This window comes from Mesocricetus auratus, unplaced genomic scaffold, assembly GCF_017639785.1.
Source record: "Mesocricetus auratus isolate SY011 unplaced genomic scaffold, BCM_Maur_2.0 contig_4685_pilon_obj, whole genome shotgun sequence".
NCBI lineage: Eukaryota > Metazoa > Chordata > Mammalia > Rodentia > Cricetidae > Mesocricetus > Mesocricetus auratus.
The window spans coordinates 41,924-65,419 of NW_024429307.1; the positions used below are offsets into that span (position 1 = coordinate 41,924).

The 23,496-nt window shown below is 40.5% G+C and overlaps 1 protein-coding gene across 1 annotated transcript; it reads left to right on the forward strand.

The window, feature by feature from the left end:
- Positions 1 to 2,151: 2,151 nt before the first annotated feature.
- On the forward strand, positions 2,152 to 15,317 carry LOC101826770 (zinc finger protein 431-like). The gene is made up of 4 exons (XM_040740828.1): positions 2,152 to 2,193; positions 14,278 to 14,404; positions 14,608 to 14,668; positions 15,218 to 15,317. Exons 1-4 carry the CDS (start codon positions 2,152 to 2,154, stop codon positions 15,315 to 15,317), a joined length of 330 nt encoding a protein of 109 aa, XP_040596762.1.
- Positions 15,318 to 23,496: the final 8,179 nt, after the last annotated feature.

Below are 23,496 nucleotides of genomic sequence, written 5' to 3' on the forward strand. Positions count from 1 at the left end.
AGGCTGTTAACCAGATATCTAGTCATTAGGCGGGGAAGGACAGTTTTCCCTTGATAGGTCCAGAGACCATCATGTACTCGGGTCGCCCCCAGTCTTTTCATGGCCTTGATGTCTTTTATCTTATAGTCCCAAGACGGGGAGGTCTTCTCGGAAGCCTCATTAGTTACAGGGACTACAGCTGCCTGGAGGAGGTGACTGCTGCTTTTCATGGCCAGGGCAGCCTCCCGGGCGGCCAGGTCTGCCCTCCGGTTTCCCCGGGCGACTGGACTGTCACCTTTCTGATGCCCTGGGCAATGTATAATACTGAGGGCGGTTGGCAAGTGCAGAGCCTCTAAGAGGGCCAGGATTTCCTTTTTGTTTTTAATGTCTTTGCCCTCTGAGGTCAATAGCCCCCTTCGCCTATAAATTTCACCATGGATGTGAGCGGTGGCAAAAGCATAGCGGCTGTCTGTGTAGACAGTGAGTTTCTTACCTTCTGCCAGTCTCAGGGCCTGTGTCAAGGCAATCAGTTCTGCTCGTTGGGCTGATGTTCCTGGCGGCAAGGCCTCGGCCCAAATTGTTTCTGACTCAGTTGTCAATGCAGCACCGGCTTTCCACTCTCCTTGATGTACAAAGCTGCTTCCGTCCGTGAACCAGACAAGGTCAGGGTTGGGAAGGGGTTGATCCGTGAGGTCAGCTCTCGTCCCATGGACCTCAGCCAGGACCTGCAAGCAGTTATGAGTCTCTGCTTCCCCGGGAGGGGGAGTAGCGAGGCGGGGTCTAGGGTCACCGGAGCCCCGGAGTGAATTCGGTCCTTGTCCAGCAACAGAGTCTGGTAATGGGTCATCCTGGCATTGGTGAGCCAGCGGCCCGGTGGCTGCCTGAGCATAGATAGTCAAAGGCTGCCCCAACGTCAATTTGTCAAAGGGTTCAGTCAGATCAGGTAACCCCAGAGCTGGGGAGCTGAGCAGAGCCTTCTTGATGTCCATGAAGGCTTTCTCCTGGCTCTCCCCTCAGTCAAAGTTGTCCCAAGATTCCCAGGTCTGCATCCTGCCATTCAAAGGCAAACAGTGGCTGACTGTCTTTGTGTAACCGCAGGCAGAAGAAGGCATCCTTCAAATCCAGGACTGAGTATCAAACATAGTCAGGTGGCAGTCCACCCAGGAGGTTATAGGGATTGGGGACCATGGGGTGTATGTCCTCAACCCGCTTATTGACTTCCCGGAGGTCCTGGACCGGCCTATAGTCATTGGTTCCTGGCTTCTTGACTGGCAACAGGGGAGTGTTCCAGGGGGACCGGCAGGGGGTTTGGGTCTCTGAAAGGTCCTTCTTTCTCAGTGAGGCCCCCTTTGTCCCTCTCTCTACCTATCCTGTCTCTGCGACTACTGTGGCCAACAGTTTAGTCATTTCTCTATTACGCTTCTTGTCCCTTGCTATCCTGTCTCTCTCATTTCCTGTCTCTGACATTCTGTTTACCTCTTTTCTCTCTCTCTCTGAGCTTCTCTTTTATTAAAAAATACGTTCTGTCTCCCTCAATACATCTGGTAGTGTATACCCCTGTCATATGGGTTATACATTCTGTAAGCTTCCTTAAGTCTTTCAAAAAATGCGGCTGGCGATTCCTCTGCCTTCTGAACTATCTGTCTTACCTGGGCCAAATTTATAGATTGCTTATCCGTCTTTCGGAGACTCGCTACAAGCAACTGGCATTAAAGACATTAGATGGGTCCTACCTGCCTCAGTGGTGAAGTCCCAGTCTGGGCAGCATCAATTTCATTTGGAAGCTGCGTAGGTTGTCCATTTGCCCCAGGTGGGGTGATGGGTAGTAAGAACCGACTCCAATAGATCAGTCATTCTCACAGGATCTGCTGAAAAGGAGGGGTTATTTTTTCCAGTTATAAAGATCTGAGGCAGAGAACGGCCAGTACTGCAACTGGCCATCATGGCCCGTCCGGAGGCAGGGCGGTTTAATCCGGAGCGGGCTGAGGCTACGGCGCCGCCCGGAAGGGCCAGAGCGTCTGCCGGGGAGCGGGGCCGAGGGGCGTGGCGGCCGCTCTCTGACCCGGTCCATCGCGGGCCGCAGGGAGGCAGACACAGCTCCCCTCGCATTGTCGCCGGTCACATTCAGGGCGCCCTTCGCGCAGCGGCCGGGACGCTGAACGCGAACCGGAAATGGGCCGCAGCCCGAGCAGTGCCGCAGCGGCGGCGGCGGGGGTTAGGGAAGAGGAGGGGGAGGGAGGGTCATAGACCGGCACTTCCCAGGTAACTATATAGGGTACTTGGTCCGGGTGGCCCTGGGGTCCAGGATCCATGACTTTCTCTTTCACCTGGAAAATAATTTGAGGGTTAAAGGTGCCATCTCGTGGCCAGCCAACATCAAAAGTTGGCCATTCAGAAGAGCAAAAGGTGATCTTTGCTTCTTGCGCACATTGACAGTCCGGTTACGAGCATCTCGAGAGCGATGACAAACGACATTCAGACGGACGAACAGATAAGAAACAAAAACAAACAGATTTTCGCTGCGCGGCTTTGACGAAAGTCAAAAGCAAATTCAGATCGGGGACGGGGGCCTTGTGCTCCCGTCCTTGTCCCCTATCAGGATGGAAACTCCCTCGGCCAGCGGGACTTCCCCAAACAGACGGGGCAGATTCCTAGGCATCTACCCCAAACAACCGAGTCCCTAAGAACTCCAGCTCCAGATACAGACCTGCCCCAAACAGACGAGTTCCCTAAGAACTCCAGACGGGGCAGATGGACATCTGCCCCAAACAGACGGGGCCCCAAACAGACGAGTTCCCTAAGAACTCCAGACGGGGCAGATGGACATCTGCCCCAAACAGACGGGGCCCCAAACAGACGAGTTCCCTAAGAACTCCAGACGGGGCAGATGGACATCTGCCCCAAACAGACGGGGCCCCAAACAGACGAGTTCCCTAAGAACTCCAGACGGGGCAGATGGACATCTGCCCCAAACAGACGGGGCCCCAAACAGACGAGTTCCCTAAGAACTCCAGACGGGGCAGATGGACATCTGCCCCAAACAGACGGGGCCCCAAACAGACGAGGCAGATCGTGTCCTAGAGCTGCGGTCGGTGCCACCAGATACAGATGTATACAGCTGTATATTACAGACGCAGGCGCAATAAAACAACAGGCATAGACAGACAGACAGCAGACAACAGAAACAACAGAAATTTAGTCCGGACAATTCTTACCTCCCAGAAGTGGGTCGGTGGTCCCTGGGCGGGGTCTCAATTCCCGGCCAATGCACCAAATGAAAGACCCCAGGCGGGGGACTTTCACGGGAGGGAGACCCGAACCCAAGGAACACCGAGGCCACGAGCTTGGATGCAAACAGCAAGAGGCTTTATTGATAATACACGGGTACCCGGGGCGTCTCAGTCTCGGGAACTGAGAGCCCCGAGCTGGGGACTCAGGGGTTCTTTTATAGCAAAAAGCGCAGTACAGAAGCGAGAAGCCTAGTTACAGGACCCTGATTGGGTAATTTAAATGAGGCGGGGGCTCAGAACGAGGTTTCTCTCATCTGGACAGAGAGGCAATTAAGGTTTCTCTCATCTGGACAGAGAGGCAATTAAGGTTTCTCTCATAACTCAATTCTCGGCCTTGGCCCTATCTGAAGAACAAAGGTTTCTGTGCCTGCCCAATCTTTCTGGGCTGGCTGTGCAGACCATAGACACCTGGGCCCCTATCTGGACAGAGATAGTAGTGACTATGCAGCTGTAAAGACCTTGAGCTGAGCTTCCTTCTGATCGAAAAAATGACTATTCGGCTGAGCTGTGGGGGAAAGGAATTTTCCATAGGCCTCAGCCACCTGTGCTGGGCCGGGGTCTTTCACAAGTTTTCATCAGAAATGAATCCTGGGAGTTGACACTCTGATGCAAAAGCAAGAGGTTACATTTGCTGTTCAAGGTGGCCAAATTGATCACTTCAATGGCAGAGGAAATGAGATGCCAGCCAGCCAAAAATAGGAGCATTTAAGGGACAAATCATAAGGCTGCAGGGCACAAATTTGATGGTATCCATGGTTACTTAAGGTCATGCAATGTACAGAGTAAAGCAGTAACTATATATTTAAAACAAAATACATTTGAGTGAGGTAAGACAGGGTATGGCCTCACAGGGTTACAGGTCCATAAGGACTGTCAGCTATTCCCTGGGCCAAGGGATCTTTACAACTGGTAGGGACCCTTTATAATCAGCAATCAGGAAAGGAATGTTAACTGGAGTAGTGGACAGTTACCTCCCCTTCTCCAAGAGCAGGGGCTCAGCCACAAGACATGGCACTCCTGATTTAATTTCCCTTTACCATTAGAAGTTCCCTTTCATTGTATAGATTTGGGCCCCAGTTTTTAAACATTTATTAATGTTCATTTCTGATCCCTCAGACCTGGCTAACAAGTTCATTCCTTTATCAGAATTAGAGCCACTTCCTTGAGATTTTGAGTATATATTGAAGACTCAGCTGAGAAATTCAGCTTCATGAACAGAAATACTCGAGTCTTCAAATATCTTATTGGAAGTCAATCATTGTTGCACTATCAGGACCAACACCTAAGATATTCTAATAAATCACTTTCCACTTGTATGTAGTGATTCAATCTACCAGTCTCATTGATGTAGACAACAATGAATATTATAATTGTGGTTTTTATTTTTTTAACTCCCCTGAGGAAGATGTGCTGGCTAACAATAGTGTTTATAAACACATTTTTCCTTGATACATTGTTCTCTAAGTATTCAACATTCCTTGAAGGATACTCTGTATTCCTATTCATCTGTCAACAGTTTGCTCTGAATTTCAGTAATACAACTGCTAAAGCAACGGAGCCATTGTCCAGTTTTCTAATGGGAGAAATTCTCTTTATCTTGTTTGTGATCTAGTTCCTGAGTTTCTTTCATGGTTTGCTGAAGTGACTATAGCAACTGGATAAATAGCAAGTTCAGGTCACCTGACCTCAGTGAGGAGCCACATGACAAACCTTTCCTACTGTTTCCTGAAATTGCTCTTTAGTTGTCAATATTTCTCTCTCTCACTGTTGTGACGGAAATACACTGCACAACACATAGTACAGAGGACTGTAAATGTTTGCTGGCTACTCTGTGTTCAGAACAAAGAAGAGGAAGTGCCTATGGATATCAGGGAGAGACCTGGGTCTGGTGTTCCAGACAGATGCAAAAGCTATTGTAATGCATATCTCTTCTGATATAGAAAATGTCTCTGTCATGCATAGAAGGCAGGATCAGAAATTATTGTTCTGTGTCCCTTTTTTGTTTTTTTGTTTGTTTGTTTGTTTGTTTTTAGAGGCAGGGTTTCTCTGTAGCCTTGGATGCTGTCCTGCACCTAGCTTTTTTAGACCAGACTACTCTCAAAATCACTGAGATCCACCTTCCTCTTCCTCCCATGTGCTGAGATTGAAGGCATGCACAACCAACACCCAGCCTTGTCTGTGTCTTAAAGCACAGTCTAACCCTATGGGAGGAGCTCTTTTCACTCAGACTTCATGAACCAATCAAGACATCCAGGCCATCTGCCACTCAGAAATTGTGCTGGGTCCTTCCTGTTGCTGTCTTCAGGTGTTGCTTCGAAGAGAATCTGTTGTAGCAGTCTTGCTTGCTGTACTGTGAGTGCTGCTGTAGGGAGCTGAGCAGAGAGGAGCTGGAAAATCACATCATGGTGAGTTTGGGGCTACTATCCAGAGACTGGGAGAACTGCCTAGTTGAGCCATGGGAGCCAGCATGGAGGGTCCTCCCATGGCTGGTTTTGAGTAAGTGTCCAGAGGCAGAGTTCACCATGATCCTGCCTGGTCTTGTGTGAATGGTCCTGATGTCCTGTGTGGCCATAGTTTATTTCCATGTAATTTTAAAAGTCCTGCATGTTCTTTAGAATTCTCTGGGTCAGCCGGCAGATTCTGAGTGTGTTCACTCTGCTGGCTGTGCCTGTGAAGATCATTGGGACTGGGAATGTGCTCTTAAATATCCTTGTTGACATTGCTATTAAATGCAGGTGACCTTAGTGCTTGGGATGTCGTTATAAAACACAGATTTGTGAAACTGGGAGGCCTGGTCACTTTAGTATCTTCCAGAAGTTCTGTACTTTGAATGTTTAATATTTATGATCTGAAATCATGTAGAGTTAATTGTATGGAGCTTGACAACAATATTTCCTGTGTAGCAGAGCATTCCACTGCTAAATTGTGATATAAAAGTGTAGATGTGATGGTGGAAGAATTGATCTTCTTAGGAGACATTAAGTCACTAAATAGAATTTAGGTCATGGAATGACTGCATCCCAAATACTCCAAAGACAAGTAGTATGCTAACAAAGACTGTTAGATTACACTATGATAAGATATAAATGTTTGTTCCCCAGGTTTAACTAGCTAGATTCCAATACCAAAGGAAATACACACATTTTCACAGCAGCAGAAAAGCCTATCCCTCCATTAAAAAGCTGTCCTCTAAATGATGCTCAAGGGACCATTATAGGGTCACAAACAATATTAAGTCCATAAATTTATATTAATTCTAGAAAAGATTCATCCCCAATCTTTTGTAAAGCAGTTTTTTGTTAAAGTTTCCTATATTGATTGAGTGGATTTGAACCCTGTCTGTAGCCCCATAGGGTTTTGCTCTTGTAATCCTGACAAACCATGCTAAATATTGGATTAAAAATCTGCAGCCACTCAGAGTTTTAAAATGACTAGTTTGAGTCACATATTCGATTGTCTGTTACAGAATAGGGAAAGGCATGATGCTTGAAGCATGGTTTCCCCCTTCAGTCTAGAAAAGGGGAAACAGTGCACTGTGCACTCTTCACGGAGAAACAAATGAGATGGTAGCAAGATCATAGTCTGAAGTTAAAGGCAGTGAGATTCTGGTTCTACATTATGAAGTAGGACTAATGGGGAGTGGTGAATAACTCTCTCTGATGACAATTTCCTTGCATGCGTTCTTTCCATGTGAATGAAAACAGACAGAATTTGTGGGTGTACAGGTGTACATTTTATGGAGGATTGCGTGAACTACTAAGCATTCAATTTCCAATTAGAGAACTCTCCTGTATAGATGTGTGCAATCCTGGCTCACACAGGTAAGTCAGATTAGTGGTTTACAAAAAAGTACTCAGTGGCTAATACGTTACAAAGGACAAAGTCAAGCAGTGTCTTATTACTGACATTCTCTATCAGAGAATTACCTACTGCATTTTAAAGTGATTATATCTAAGTGTTCTTCTAAAGATTATTGTCATTCCAAAACATCAATAATTGGTATGCTTGCAAAATTCATTTTCTTTAAATGCAATACTGTATTTTCTTTCTATTTTTAATATTCCTGGGTTTATGAATTTCATTAAAATTTTTCCAAGTGCTGTTTATCTGTTTATTTATTTATTTATTTGTATGAGGTTATAGCAGATATTCTCAACTTTGTGTGTCTGGGCTTCCTTTGGAAGAATCAAATGAATGACCCTATCACCTGACTGGACTCAGAACATAAGAAAACACAGATATTTTGATTATAATTCATAACAGTAGCAAAAATACATTTGTGATATAGCATTGAAAATTATTTTAGAGTTTGGGGGTAATAACATCATGAGGAACTGTTTTAAAGGGTCATAGAATCAGAAAGGATGAGAACCACTGTTTAGGTCAATGTCTCCTGTAGCTGAGGCTTGCCCCACACTATATAATTTGGAATTTCTTTTTATTTTTTTGTTTTTTGGGTTTTTTTGGTTTTTCGAGACAGGGTTTCTCTATGGCTTTGGAGGCTGTCCTGGAACTCACTTTATAGACCAGGCTGGCCTTGAACTCACAGAGCTCTGCCTGCCTCTGCCTCCCGAGTGCTGGGATTATAGGCGTGCACCACCAACGCCTGGCTTGGAATTTCTTTAGACACCTAATATTTCCTCTGTTGCTCACTGCTGGAGAGACAGTTCTGCCAATCCATCCTTAGCTGGACTTTGACTGGTTTGAAGGAAGGAAAAATAGATCAATTAATGAGGATCCTCCAACATCTCCAGATTTTATGGTACAATTACAAATGAAGTGTACTCTGTGTATGAACTGAGTTCATTGACTAACTGCAAAACATGTCTAGTCACAACAGACAAACCATGGGCAAGAAAAAAGATGAATTCTTTTCTGTTGTGACACTAGTTGTCTTTAAAAGTGAGTAGTGAAGTGGTAAATTTTAGGCAATCAATAAAAGTTCTGACTGGGTATTTTTGGGTTAATAGACCAAGTCATCAAGAAGTTGTGTAAACATCTGAAGTCATGGGCTTTGAGAGAAGGTTCAGAGTTTAAGAGCTCTGACTGCTCTTCTAGAGGTCCTGTTTTCAAGTTCCAGCAGACACATTTTGGCCACAATCACCTATAATGAGATCTGTAGCTGTCTTGTGGCCTGCAGACATAAGTCTAGGCAGAATGCTGTATAAATGATAAACATATAAAAACATCTTAAAAGGAAGTAGTTATGTAAAAGAAAAAGAACTAAACTTACATTAAAGCAAATTACTATAGTTACAGCAATTCAAGAAATTAGCAAAATTGGATAAAATTCTGTGGCCTTTCCTAACATGATTGTGTTTTCCAGGTTAAGATGTGTGTCCCAAAGAATTGACATTGGTGGTAATGGGTATGATTTCATAAAAATCTAAGTATCTAGAACCCATGCCCATAAAAACTGTTTCAACTTTCTTACAGGTATTTTGTATTATAGTTACATTATTCTCAGTATCTCTTTTCTGCCTCCTAGTCCCTCCCCTCATAAACTCTTCCTTGTGTTCTAATACATCGTCTTTTTCCTAATTTTTTCTCAGTTGTCAACATGATATAGCCTCGAGTCATCTGAGGGAATATGGATTGAAGGTGTACCTACATCAGAATATGTGATTGCTGTGTGTAAGAGAGTTTGTGTTCATTATGATTGTTGTTTGAAGTCTCTTCCTTGTGTTGGCCATATCTCTAAGCAAATGGGCCTGGGCTGGGTAAGGGAGTGAGCCTAGCATTAGAAAATGACAAAGCAGCAGAGATAGCTAGGACGTAATGTTTCCTCATGGTTTACCTTTCTCTATTGCTTGAGTTTCTATACTAAGTTCCCACAAGGATGGGCAGTGACATAGTGATATCAACCAAATAAAACTGTTCATTACCTGAGTTGATTTGGTTACAGAATTTAATCAGAGAAAGAGAGAAGAAAGAAAGAACAAAATATGGGGCATCAAAGTGATTTTCTTGTAGTTGTTTTGCAATCTCACCCAGGGATGCCACTGACTCATTGCTGCTTTCTCTTCAGGTTCTTAATGCTGGGGTTATGTGTCATGTACTCCTATCAACCACAATAGTTAGTGTTAGGTTAGAAGAGCTAGGGACACTGCCTCTAGTAGAGTTAGAATTCAAAGTTATTCAGGCAATGAGAGCTATATGCCATAGTCTTCACAGACTTAGGTCATTTGGTTACAACCATTGTGACTTTACAGTATGGAGTAATGGTAATCAAATTTGGCTGCTTGTCAAGATTGCAAAAAGCACTTACTCCAGCTCACTTAACATCATCTTAGGTACTCTGATTATAATAGTTAGAAGATGGGTCCTAGAAAATGGAATTTTAAATAAAAAATGGTTTAATGTTTTTGTTTTTAATGTGCAGCTCTAGAGAGTTTCATAAATGAACTGTCTACTGGGCAACATGAGAAATCTTCATGGTAGATTGGTTTTTTGCTAATACATGTATTCTCTATTTTTTAAACTTTAAGGTCATCCCAGTCTCCTGCCTATATTAATGAATTGTATTATACTTTTTATATACCTTAAATTGCCAACTTCATCCTGTGGCATATGTATCTCCCTAAGCAACTACATAGAACAGTGGATATAGTAAATTTTAGTAATTGTACCAACTCTTGCTTTAGATAAATGTACTTTCACAACTAAAATCTTCCCACCCATGAGAATGACCTAAGATGCTTCAATTTCTTTTCATTTTTTAAAGTATTTTGTTATTTAAGTTAGAATCCAGCTTGTGCCACATGTCAATCCCAGATCTCTCTCCATCCCCCTCTCCCCAGCCCTTCCCACTAGGCCCCCTAGTACCCTACCCAATCTCCACTTTGATCCCCAATGAGGGTGAGGACATCCAAGGTGGATCTCCAGTGTCTGTCATTTCATCCAGGGAAGTGACTAGGCCCTCCTCCTTGAGTCCAGGCTGAGAGAGTGTCCCTTAAATTGGGATGGGCAGTCAAAGTCTATTTGTACACCATGGATAAATAATACACAATGACTCATAGATTACCTAGGCCTCCTAACTGCCACCCACATTCAGGGGGTCTGGGTGAGTCCCATGCTTTCTACACAGGGTTCAATTTCTTGTATGTTTGAAAAACAATCACACAGGACAGCATGATTGCATTGACTTTAGGTGCAAGCTATTATTTTATGAAGTTTATTTGCATGTATTTGTGTTTCATTAGGAAAAAGATTGTTGCTGTAAAAGTTCAATAAACTTGTATGGTAGAGATAACAAAGTGCTTTAAGTTGTTCTTGAGTGTATTGGTTTGGAGACTTTCTGTGGAAAAGATTTTTTGTTTTTTATTCTTGATTTTAGGGTCTTGTCTCTCATCATTTCTTGGCACATGTGTGTTTTCCAGTTGTTACTGTCATCAATGTTGCATTTTTACTATTTAAGTTATTGGAATGCTTGATACATTGGTTTTGGGTTTTCAAAAACTTCTCAAGTATTATTGTTTCTCTGTCCTAGTTAGCTCCAAGTCTCAATATATTAAAGCCTACAACCATCTGTGGGAACATCAGTTAAGGAAGTTCACCCATGAGAATGCCTGGTTGCTATGCCCTGAGAGATTTTTTTGATTGGTGATTGGTGTGAGAAATACTTTGCACATTGCATGCAATATACCTAAGAAAATCAAGACAGCAAGCTGCAAATGAAACAATGCACAGTAGGTGAGAAAGCCAGGAAACAATGTTAACTCAAGGATTTTGCCTGCAGTTGCCAACTTGAATTTCTATTCTAACATTACACAATGATGGACAGTGATAAGACAGAATCAGTGAAAAAATCCCATACATTACCTGAGATGCTTTTGGTTAGAGGATTTAATGATAGCAGCAGAGAAGCAAGTTAGAACAAAAATGGCACACTAAACATGATTTTGTTGTTTGGCAGAAACTGTCAATTCTATCATTGAGAAGAGTGTGAGTGATATCAGGTCTTTGGATGGCAAAAGTCTTAGTAAGTGCTACACAGAAATTAATCAGCTTCTGTTGAAGGACCTGGAAGTTGGACACATTCAGAGGAATAACAGGTAGTGGAGGAACAGGTCCTTGGATTTCAATGGTAAATAAATTCCTTGGTAAATTAAACTTAGAGGTAATTTGTGTGATAATGTGGGCATAATCTTTCTTATTATGCCCATGGACCCAAGATTTTGAGTAAGGCAGAATCAGACAATAATGACCTGATTTCTTGTACAGAATATAGATCTCTTGGACAACTATAATGATCAATCATTCAGGACTACAGTGAACAAAAAGCAAGTGAATCATAAATACATGAGAATTCTGTGGGTTATAAAGAATACCAGCAATAGGTAGTTACAGATGCGAGTCAAGTGTAGAAGAGAGGTTGGAAGTTACATGGAGACATCACCATTAAATAGAAAGCCCACAGGGCGTGGTGGTCCACGCCTTTAATCCCAGCACTCAGGAGGCAGAGGCAGGTGGATCTCTGTAAGTTCTCAACTAGCCTGAACTACCAAGTGAGTTCCAGGACAACCTCCAAAGCCACAGAGAAACCCTGTCTCAAAAAACAAAAACAAAAACAAAAAAAAGAGAAAGCCCGTGCTTTACATTGAATGCTTATGTAATTATCTGAAGGTAACTGTCCATGCTTCTATGCCCTAGGTTAACCTAATATTTAACAAAGTGATTCCTAGGTCCAGGAAACAACTTTATAGAAAACCTGCTGCAAATCTGGTATATACCAAACTGGATCCATCACAATTTAGAAGCCAAATTTGTGGAATCCTCGATGTTGTACATGTCCTGGAAACAGGAAAATGTAAAATTTAAGGACATGCATTTTTTTCTGTTGTTTGAGGTTAGTTGTAGGTATGTGTGTTTTGTAGAGTCAGAGTTCCAGTGAGGTGACTGTGGGAGTTCATTGGATGATGCTGTGAGGAAAATGCCTGGGTTGTATTTTGAAACTTTAGATGCTGAGATATTTATGCCACTGAGACATCTTCTATGTAGAGCTGCATTTGTGAACTGGAAGTAAGCAAAGAGAAAAAAGTTTGGAAAGTTGTGGGGATAGATCCTTCTATTACCTTTGAAAATCAATTCCCATGTGTCTTACACAGAGCTGTTGGATTTGATGGTTGCCCTGCTGAGTTTAGTTTTGCCTTTGTCCAATATTCATTTAGTATGCTTCAACTTCTCTGCTTTGCAATGGGAATGGATATTCTGTGTCATTGTTTATTGAAAAGTTGTAGCTTATCTTTCTGATTGTGCAGGATAACACAGTCATGAGATTGTTTTGAGGGTCAAAAAAGACTATATATATTTTTGAAGAGTGTAGAGGCTTTTTCAGACTAGGATGATCATTGAGGTAAATAAATGATTTCTTCATAGGTGACCCTTTGCCTTTAGTGACCTGGGTCAGCATCTATATGACTGAATCAAAACTCCTCGATAGCATGATGAATTTGCACATGTGTCTCTACTTGGCAGCTATTTTTGGGGTGCTTTTGGAACCTTTAATAGGATGAACCTTTCATTGGCAATGGGATTTGTGTGTCTACAACCTCAATCCATTACCTGTTTTAATTTTTGTTATTCTATTGTGTTTTGGTTGACTCTAATCAGTTATATTCCTTTTTGTGATATTATGACTTCATCACTATTATAGATAGTATGACAAAACCACATTAGATACAATTGAAGCCATTGTTAGCAAATGCTAAGTGATTTTGATAGCCTTTATTTCAATTTGGTTGGTTGTATTTTTACTTATGAAGTCAAGAATTGTGTGAATAGTGCTGACTGTCATAAAAATTGCTCTATAGACAAGCTGGCCTTGAACTCATAGATTCATGTGATTCTTGCTCCCAAATGTTGACAATAGTGATGGGCCAATGTTTTGGGGATCTTTTATGATTTTTATTGGATGATGGGTTTAATGTGTAAGTTTTTGTACATGTCAAGTATATGTTATTGGTTCACCTCCAGCTTAAGTTTTGAAATTTGGCAGATGATAACATTCTCTTTTCCAGCATGTCATCATACATGAAATTAATACTGCCTGAGTCATTGGATTATAGCTTTGTGTGACATTCTTCCTACTTGTGGTTTTTATTTGTAACTTTTAAATGTAAATGATTATTTGTATGCATATAGTGATATGCTCAACATGTGTGCCTGGTCTTCACAGTAGTCAAAAGATGATCTTAGATCCCATGAGCTTGGTATACTGTATAGGTAAGTATAGCTGTGGTCCCCAGTGTAATTTATGGCATTTGAGCTCACCTATATCCCAGTGCATCAAGAGATCTTAACTTCTGAGCATCCCTCCTGCTATGTGTTGATAATTTATTTTCAACATGTACATTGCTTGTGCTTTCATTTGTCTATGTGTAAATGCTTAAATACATAGTTACTTTTAGTGAGGTTAACTGAATTACAATTATAATTGGAGCATGTCAGATTTCTTGAAGATGAATACAGAACAGGATTGAATGTATAACTTCTTATAGTTTCTTCAGAAAAAAATACACCTCAATTCTTCCTATCTTTATTGCTTATTTCATTGTTTTTTGTATGGGAGACAGGTTCTTAATATTTACCTCTTGCTGTCCAGTAACTGATTCAGTAGACTAAGTGAGCCTTTACCTGATAGGCAGATATACCTGTCTATTTCCTTCTGAGTGTTGGGACTAACACTCAGGCCTGAGTCTATATATCTAGCTTCCTCAACACAATTTCTCTGATGTGGATTCAATCTGTTGATTTGTTTGCATGTCTCTCTTTGTCTGTTAATAGGCATTTCTCTTGCAAGATAATATCCCATTCAGAGCATTCAGAAATGATAGAGGTAACACCCCATAAAACTCCTTCTAAACTGACTTAAATATAATACCTGTGTCATATATTAAGTATGGGAAAGTGCATCATTATATGAGTATACTGTCAAAGAAGTATACATTTACAGTGCTGTATTTATCATGCTTTTTATAATATATATGTATATATGGCATATTTGTAGGATGCAGTAACATATCAAGATTTGCATATCACCTTCACTCAGCAAGAGTGGGCTTTGCTGGATCCTTCACAGAGGAATCTCTACAAAGGTGTAATGCTGGAGACATATATGAACCTCATTGCGATAGGTAGTTCTTTGGATTTTCTTTCACTCATTATAATAAGGGGATAACTGTTTTCTAATTATTGATTCTGTTTTGTAATTTTTAGTAAGAATGAAGAAAACTGAGGAAATAAATCAGTCATGTTTCTAAGTATCACTGAAGACAGTCAGTTAAATTTTAAGTAATTTTCAATAATAAATCATACTTTTCCTGGTGCTATATTTTAGGCTACAAATGGGAAGATAATGATATCGAAGAACATTGTCAAAGTCCTCAAAGACATGTAAGGTAATTTTCATGTGTATGCTGATATAAATTTGCCTACGAAGATAATTTAATGTATACAGAAGTTACAAAGAAAAGCAGCAGTGTAAATAATCACATCATAATGTGCATTGATTATCAATAAATCATCATAAGATCATATACCTCAACAGCTGGTAAGTGAATTATGTTTGCAAATCCTTTTTAAGGAAGGAAGACAAGATATAAATGCCTTAACACCATTTGAGTCATAGCTCAATCAGAAGTCAGGTGATGAGTATTGCTAATCCATGTAGCTCTATGCCACTCATATTACAGACGGTATACATATTGAAAAGGTAGTAAGTCTATTTCCAACATAGTGTCATCAGTAAATATTACCTAGTGAGCTAACATTACTCATATAGATGTTCTGGTTTTGCTAAGTACAGTGAGATTAGCCAGAATCATGATTTTAATGGGGACAGTTTTGTAAAGCCTTAATCCCTGTACCTTATGTCTATGAGGAACAAAAAGACAACATGGGTGATGTCAGTGTGGAATGCTTTTTATTTTCTAGTCTTCCTTTAGTAGGTATGTCCTAAGTCATTCAGAATACAAACCATTTGAGCATAGGGACATGGAAAGAGTAACGCACTTCTCTCCATCTCAGAATAATCAGACGTTTCAGTAGTCTGCATGTTGAGTACAATTGGCGAACATGATGCAAGTTTACAAGTGCTTGGTTTTCCTGCTTCTTGGGAATACATTAACATTCTTATACTTCAAAAATAAAACCCAAGTGTACATGCAATGTGTAAATATTTCCACTTGTCATTACTCATTTTGTAAAAGTAGTTTGAGTCACAGTAGAGAAAAAATTATCAATGCATAACGTGGGTAAATGTATGAATTTTTTAGTTCTCTTCAATTATGAGAAAAGTCTCATAGAGAAAAGGAAGCCATAAATTTGAAGCAGGCAATAAATCTACTTAGCATGACAGGCATCAACAAATTTGTAAAACAATCCTGAGTGAAGGGGAACACCATGAATGTAAAAAGGTGAAATAAGTTTAATATCTGGTGTGGCTTCTAAATTAGAACAAATTGTAAAATTAATTCATAGTTATATATATTCAACAGTTTTTTAAAATTTTTTAAATCTTGATTTCATTTTACAATTGAATGGCAGTTCTTTCTGCCAACCCTCCTCTTGCCCCCTTGCCTCTTACTTACCCCTGTCTCCTCCTATTGCACTCCTCTTCAGAAGTTATGAATGTAGCAAAACCTTTACATGTGTCAATTATTCTTGCAGGCATGAAACAAGTCCAACCAGAGAGAAACCTTCTGCATATATGCAATGTGATAAATCCTCTGTATATGACAATCAGCTTCCAAGTCACAATATAACACAGAGTGGAGAACTCCATGAATGTTATCAATGTGGTATAACCTACCTATGCCGCATGTATCTTCAAATGCATAAAAACACACATACTAGAGAGAAATCCTATGAATGCAATGAGTGTGGGAAAGCCTTTATTCATTCCAGGACCCTCCAAATACATAAAACAACACAGAGTGGAAAGAAACCGTATGATTGTAATCAATGTGGTAAAGTCTTTAAATATAACTGGAATCTTCTAAGGCATAAAAGAACACATACTGGAGAGAAACCGTATGAATGCAATCAGTGTGGTAAAGTCTTTGCTCAGCACAGTCATCTTCAAGTGCATGAAAGAACACATACTGGAGAGAAACCCTATGAATGAATACGATCAGTGTGTGAAATCTTTTGCTCAGCAAAGTCAACTTCTAATTCATAAAAGAATACATATTGGAGAGAAACCCTATGAATGCAATCAGTGTGGTAAAGCCTTTGCTCAGCACAGTCATCTTAAAGTGCATAAAAGAACACATACTCGAGAGAAATCATATAAATGCAATCAGTGCGACAAAGCCTTCACATGTCACAGTACTCTTAAAAGGCATAAGGTGACACATACTGGAGTGAAACCCTATGATTGCACAGAGTGTGGGAAAGCCTTTGCTCATCACAGCACCCTCCAAATGCATAAAAGAACACACACTGGAGAGAAACATTATAAATGTCATCAGTGTGGCAAAGCCTTTGCTCGGCAAAGTCATCTTCAAATACATAAAAGAACACATACTGGAGAGAAACCCTATGAATGTCATCAGTGTGGTAAAGCCTTTGCTCGGCAACATCATCTTCAAGTGCATAAAAGAACACATACTGGAGTGAAACCCTACGAATGAAATAATTGTGTAAGGCCTTCACATGTCACACTAATCTTAAAACGTGTAAAACCACTCATACTGGAGAAAATCCCTATTGATGGATGAATTCTGATTTTTCTTAATAATAAAATTCCAGAGTCAGATATCACACTGAATTCTGAAAGATCCAAATATCAGTGAAATCAATTGCCAGATCTTTCCTCTACGAAACCCTCAGAACAAAGGGGGTATGCTGTCTCCTAAGATCCTCACACTGAATGCCATCTCTATGAAACCTCAGAAAGATTCCTGAGTTTCAGTCACTTCTCTCCATACATTCTTCTCTTCACTCAGCCACATTCCTTAGCATCTCCACTTCCCAATGCTTGGATTATGTTGGGATACCACCAATTGGCTGATTCTCTTTTAGATTTATTAATTTTTGTGAATCACAGGGTTGCCTTGAATTCACAGGCCCCATTTGCCTTTGTCTCCCAAGTACTGGAATGTAAAGTACCACCAGTGCCTGTCCTGTATGTGTAACTTGAATGGCTAGCTCTCATCTTGAGCCAAATGTTCTACGTTAAAGAAAAACAAAATATCACCACACACTATGAATGGAGTAATTGTGTTAAAGCCTTTGCAAATCATCATCATCTCAAAACATATAAAAGAACACATACTGGGTAAATAACTTATGAATAGAGTTAATGTGTAAATCCCTTTGTATGTATCAAAATCATGGGAACAAATGACACTGAAATGGAACCTCATAAATATTAGCAGTGTGCTAAAGTTTTGTTCTTTAGAGATGTAAAACTTTGTGTGCAATCAACCTGTTGATGCTGTTGCAAATTACAACATTCTTGAATATGGAAATGAAAATTAGTCAGTTTATTATGAAATATAATCTTTTTTATTAAAAAATTTATTATTAAATTTAAAGTCAAATTACAAACAAGGTTTCTTCACATGTCAATCTCGTGTCCCTCTCCCTTTCCCTCCTCTCCTCCCACCACCCCCCAATATAACCTCCTTTCCCCAGAGAGGGTGAGTTCTTCCATTTGGGTATCCATATTCTGTCATTTCATCCAGGGCAGGGCCTAGAACCTCCCCAAAGAGTCCAGGGTGAGAGTGCATCTCTAATTGTGGGATGGGCACCCAATGTCCATTTGTATGCCAGGAATAAATACTGGTCAACTACCAAAGGCCCCATAGATTGCCTAGGCTTACTCACTGACACCCCCATTCAGGGGTCTTGATCAGCCCCATGCTGGATTCCCAGGCATCAGCCAGGGATTGAGGAGTTGACCCTTGTCAGGTCAGCTGTTTCTGGGGGTTAAACCAGCCCAGTCTTAATCCCTTTGATCATCAGTCCTCCCTCTCTGTTACTGGCTTTCTTGAGTTTGGCTCAGTGCTCAGCCGTGGGAGTCTTCCTCTGCATCCATCAGCCACGGAATGAAGGTTTTGTTTCCCTGACTCTCCGGGCATGGGATTGTAGGCTGTCACTCCCCAGATCTATGTCTAAAATCCAGATATGAGAGAAGACAACCCATGTTTCTCTTTTTGTGACTGGGTTACCTCACTCGGGATGATTTCTTCTAGTGTCATCCATTTGCCTGCAAATTTCAGGATCCCATTGTTTTCTGCTGAAGAGTACTCCATTGTGTAAATCTACCACATTTTCTCTATCCATTTATCAGTTGAGGGGCATCTAGGTTGCTTCCAAGTTCTGGCTATTACAAATATTGCTGCTATGAACATAGTGGAACACACATCCCATGTATGAATGGGCATCTTTGGATATATGCCTAAGAGTGGAGTTGCTGGGTCTTGTGGTAGGTTTATTCCCATTTTTCTGAGGAATCTCCACACTGATTTCCGAAGTGGCTGAACAAGTTGGCACTCCCACCAGCAATGGAGGAGCATTCCCCTCTTACCACATCCTCTCCATCATAAATTGTCGTTGGTGTTTTTGGATTTAGCCATTCTGACAGGAGTGAGATGGTATCTAAGAGTTGTCTTGATTTGCATTTCCCGGATGGCTAAGGACGTTGAGCACTTACTCAAATGCCTCTCAGCCATTTTAGACTCCTCTACTGAAAATTCTCAATTTAGTTCTGCGGGCCGCTTTTTTTAATTGGATCCTTTGGTGATTTGGAGACATGCTCATTGAGTTCTTTGAAAATTTTGAAGAACAACCCTCTTTCATATGTGGGTTTAGTGAATATTTTTTCCCATTCTGTGGGTTGCCTTTTTGTCTTGCTGACTGTGTCCTTTGCCTTACAGAAGCTTCTCAGTTTCAGGAGGTTCCAACTATTAATTGTGGATCTCACTGTCTGTGCTACTGGTGTTATGCTCAGGAAGCTGTCTCCTGTACCAATTCGTTCAAGGGTACCACCCACTTTCTCTTCTAAGAGGTTCAGAGTGGCTGGATTTATGTTGAGGTATTTGATCCATTTGGACTTAAGTTTTGTGCATGGAGATAGACATGGATCAATCCGCAGTCTTCTACATGCCAGCCTCGAGTTAAGCCAGCACCATTTGTTGAAGATGCTTTCTTTATTCCATTGTATATTTTTAGCTTCTTTGTCAAAGATCAGATGTTCATAAGTGTGTGGGTTAATATCCGGGTTTTCAATTCGATTCCATTGGTCTACCTGTCTATTTTTGTGCCAATACCAAGCTGTTTTCAGGACTATAGCTCTATAATAGAGCTTGAAGTCAGGGATGCTGATGCCTCCGGACGTTGCCTTGTTGAACAGGGTTGTTTGGGCTATCCTGGCTGTTTTGTTTTTCCATACAAAATTATTGTTCTTTCAAGGTCTGTGAAGAATTGTGCTGGGATTTTAATGGGATTGCATTGAATCTGCAGATTGCTTTTGGCAGGATTGCCATTTTTACTACATTGATCCTACCTATCCAAGAGCATGGGAGATCTTTCCATTTTCTTTCTTTAAAGATTCAAAGTTCTTCAATACAGGTCTTTCACTTGTTTGGATAGCATGACCCCAAGGTATTTTATGTTGTTTGTGGCAATTGTAAAGGGTGATGTTTCTCTGATTTCTGTCTCAGCCCTTTTATCATCTGTATATAGTTGGTGTACTGATTTTCTTGAGTTGATCCTGTAGCCTACAACTTTGCTGAAGGTGTCAATCAGCTGTAAGTGTTCCCTGGTAGAGTTCTTTGGGTCATTTATATAAACTATCATATCATCTGCAAATAGTGAAAGTTTAACCTCTTCCTTCCCAATTTGTATTTCCTTGATCCCCTTTTGTTGTCGTATGGCTCTGGCTAGAACTTCAAGGACAATGTTGAAAAGGTATGGCTTGTTCCTGATTTTAGAGGAATTGCGTTGAGTTTCTGTGCATTTAGTTTGATGTTGGCTGTTGGTTTACTGTATATTGCTTTTATTATGTTTAAGTATGTGCCTGTTATCCCAGATCTCTCCAAGACCTTTATCATGAAGGGGTGTTGGATTTTGTCAAAGGCTTTTTCAGCATCTAGTGAGATGATCATGTGATTTTTGTTTCTCAGCTTGTTTATATGGTGGATTACGTTGATGGATTTTTGTATGTTGAACCATCCCTGCATCCCTGGGATGAAACCTACTTGATCGTGGTGAATGATTGTTTTGATGTGTTCCTGGATCCGATTTGCCAGTATTTTATTGAGTATTTTTGCATCAATGTCCATGAGGGATATTGGTCTGAAGTTCTCTTTCTTAGTTGTATCTCTGTGTGGCTTGGGAATCAAGGTTATTGAAGCCTCATAGAAAGAGTTTTGGAAACATCCTTCTGCTTCTATTGTGTGGAACACTTTGAGAAGAATTGGTATAAGCTGTTCTTTGAATTTCTGGTAGAATTCTGCACTGAGGCCATCTGGACCTGGAATTTATTTGGTTGGGAGACTTTTGATGACTGCTTATATTTCCATAGGTGTTATAGGTCTATTTAAATTGCTTATCTGTTCTTGATTTAATTTTGGCAAGTGATAGCTATCCAGGAAGTCATCCATTTCCTTTAAATTTTCTATTTTTGTGAAGTACAGGTTTTCAAAATGAGACCTGATGACTCTCTGAATTTCCTCTGAGTCCACTGTTATGTCCCCATTTTCATTTCAGATTTTGTTAGTACATGTTCACACTCTGCTGTTTGGTTAGTTTGGAGAAAGGATTTTCTACCTTGTTGATTTTTTGAAAGAACCAACTCTTCATTACATTGATTCTTTGTATTGTTTTCTAAGTTTCTACTTTATTGATTTCAGCCCTCAACTTGATTATTTCCTGGCATCTACTCCTCCTGGGAGAGTTTGCTTCTTTTTGTTCTAGAGCTTTCAGCTGTGTTGGTAATTCTCTAGTGTCACTATTCTCCAGTTTATTCATGTGGACACTTAGTGCTATGAACTTCCCCTGTAGCACTGCTTTCAAAGTGTCCCATAGGTTTGGGTATGTTGTGTCTTCATTCTCATTGAATTCTAGGAAGTCTTTAATTTCTTATTTATTTCTTCTTTGACCCAGGAATGGTGCAGTTGAGCATTATTCAATTTCCATGAGTTTCTGGTTTTCTGCAATTTGTGTTGTTGTTGAATTCTAATTTTAAAGCATGGTGGTCTGATAAGATGCATGGAGTTTATTCAATTTTTTTGAAGCTGCTGAGGTTTGGTATGTTGCCAAGTATGTGGATGATTTTTGAAAAGGTTCCATGTGGTGGTGAGAAGAAGGTATATTCTTTTTTATGTGGATTAAATGCTCTATAGATATCTGTTAATCCCAGTTGTGTCATTACTTCTATTAGACCCTTTGCCTCTTTGTTGAGTTTCTGTCTGGTATTCCTATCTAGTGGTGAGAGTGGTGTGTTGAAATCTCCCACTATATGTGTGTGGGACTTTATATGTGATTTAAGTTTTAGTAATGTTTCCTTTACTAATGTGGATGCCTTTGTATTTGGGGCATAGATGTTCAGGTTAGACATTTCATCTTGATGGATTTCACATGTGATGAGTATGTAATGACCTCCTTCATCTCTTTTGACTGATTTCATTTTAAAGTCTAATTTGTTAGATATTAGTATTGCTACCCCTGCTTATTTCTTGGGGCCATTAAATTGGAAAAATTTTTCCCAACCTTTAACTCTGAGGTAATGTCTGACTTTGAGGGTGAGATGTGTTTCTTGTATGCAGCAGAAGGAAGGGTTCTGTCTTCGACTCCATTCTGCTGGCCTGTGTCATTTTGTGGGTGAGTTAAGGCCATTCATTTTGAGGTATATTAATGACCATTGATTGCTCATTCTTCTGTAATATGGAATGGTTGTTGGTGGTGGAGCTATGTGTGGAATTTCACCCCTTTGTTCTTTTGGCTGTGGGTAGAGAGGGATTCTCTAATGCCCATGTTTTCCTGGTTGTAGATAAGTTCCTTGGGATGGAGTTTTCCTTCCAAAACTTTCTGTAGGGCTGTGTTAGTGGATACATATTCCTTGAATCTAGTTTTTTCATGGAGTATCTTTTTTTTCTCCATCTACAATGATTGAGAGCTTTTCCAGTTATAGTAGTCTGGGCTGACATCCATGGTCTCTTATGGTTGGTAGAATATCTAGCCAGGACCTTCTGTGTTTCAGATTTTCCATTGAGAAATCAGGTATAATTATGATATGTTTGCATTTATATGTTACTTGGCCTTTTTCCTTAGCTGTTCTTAATATTCTTTCTTTATTCTGTATATTTGGGGTCTTGATTAATATGTGGTGAGGGGACTTTTTCTCTGATCCACTCTATTTGGTGTTCTGTAATCTTCTTGTACCTTCATTGGCAAGTATTTCTTGAGGTTGGTAAAGTTTTCCTCTATGGTTTTGCTGAATATGTTTTCTGTCCCTTTGAGGTGGTTTTCTTCTCCTTCTTCTATACCTATTATTCTTAGGTTTGGGCTTTTCTTGGTGTCCCATATTTCCTGGACATTTTGTGTTAAGGATCTGTTGGACTCAAGATTTTCTTTTGTTGATGAATCCATTTCCCCTAGTGTATTTTCAACAACTGAGATTCTCTCTTCCATCTCTTGTATTCTGTTGGTAATGCTTGTATCAGTAGTACCTGACAGTTTTCCCAGCTTTTCTATTTCCTGCCTTTCTTCAGATTGTGTTTTTTGGGGGGCAGGGTTTATGAGAGCAGAATATTAAAAAACTATATGAGAAACATAATCTTCCAGGAACATGGAAGTATTGGCAAGTATTTCTTGAGGTTGGTAAAGTTTTCCTCTATGGTTTTGCTGAATATGTTTTCTGTCCCTTTGAGGTGGTTTTCTTCTCCTTCTTCTATACCTATTATTCTTAGGTTTGGGCTTTTCTTGGTGTCCCATATTTCCTGGACATTTTGTGTTAAGGATCTGTTGGACTCAAGATTTTCTTTTGTTGATGAATCCATTTCCCCTAGTGTATCTTCAACAACTGAGATTCTCTCTTCCATCTCTTGTATTCTGTTGGTAATGCTTGTATCAGTAGTACCTGACAGTTTTCCCAGCTTTTCTATTTCCTGCCTTTCTTCAGATTGTGTTTTTTGGGGGGCAGGGTTTATGAGAGCAGAATATTAAAAAACTATATGAGAAACATAATCTTCCAGGAACATGTACTCAATGTAAGAAG

Coding starts and splice junctions, on each gene's coding strand:
- LOC101826770 (XM_040740828.1), top strand. CDS start 2,152: ATGGGCCGCAGCCCGAGCAGTGCCGCAGCGGCGGCGGCGGGG. Junction 2,194..14,277: donor CCGCAGCGGCGGCGGCGGGG/GTTAGGGAAGAG, acceptor GCATATTTGTAG/GATGCAGTAACATATCAAGA. Junction 14,405..14,607: donor TATGAACCTCATTGCGATAG/GTAGTTCTTTGG, acceptor GCTATATTTTAG/GCTACAAATGGGAAGATAAT.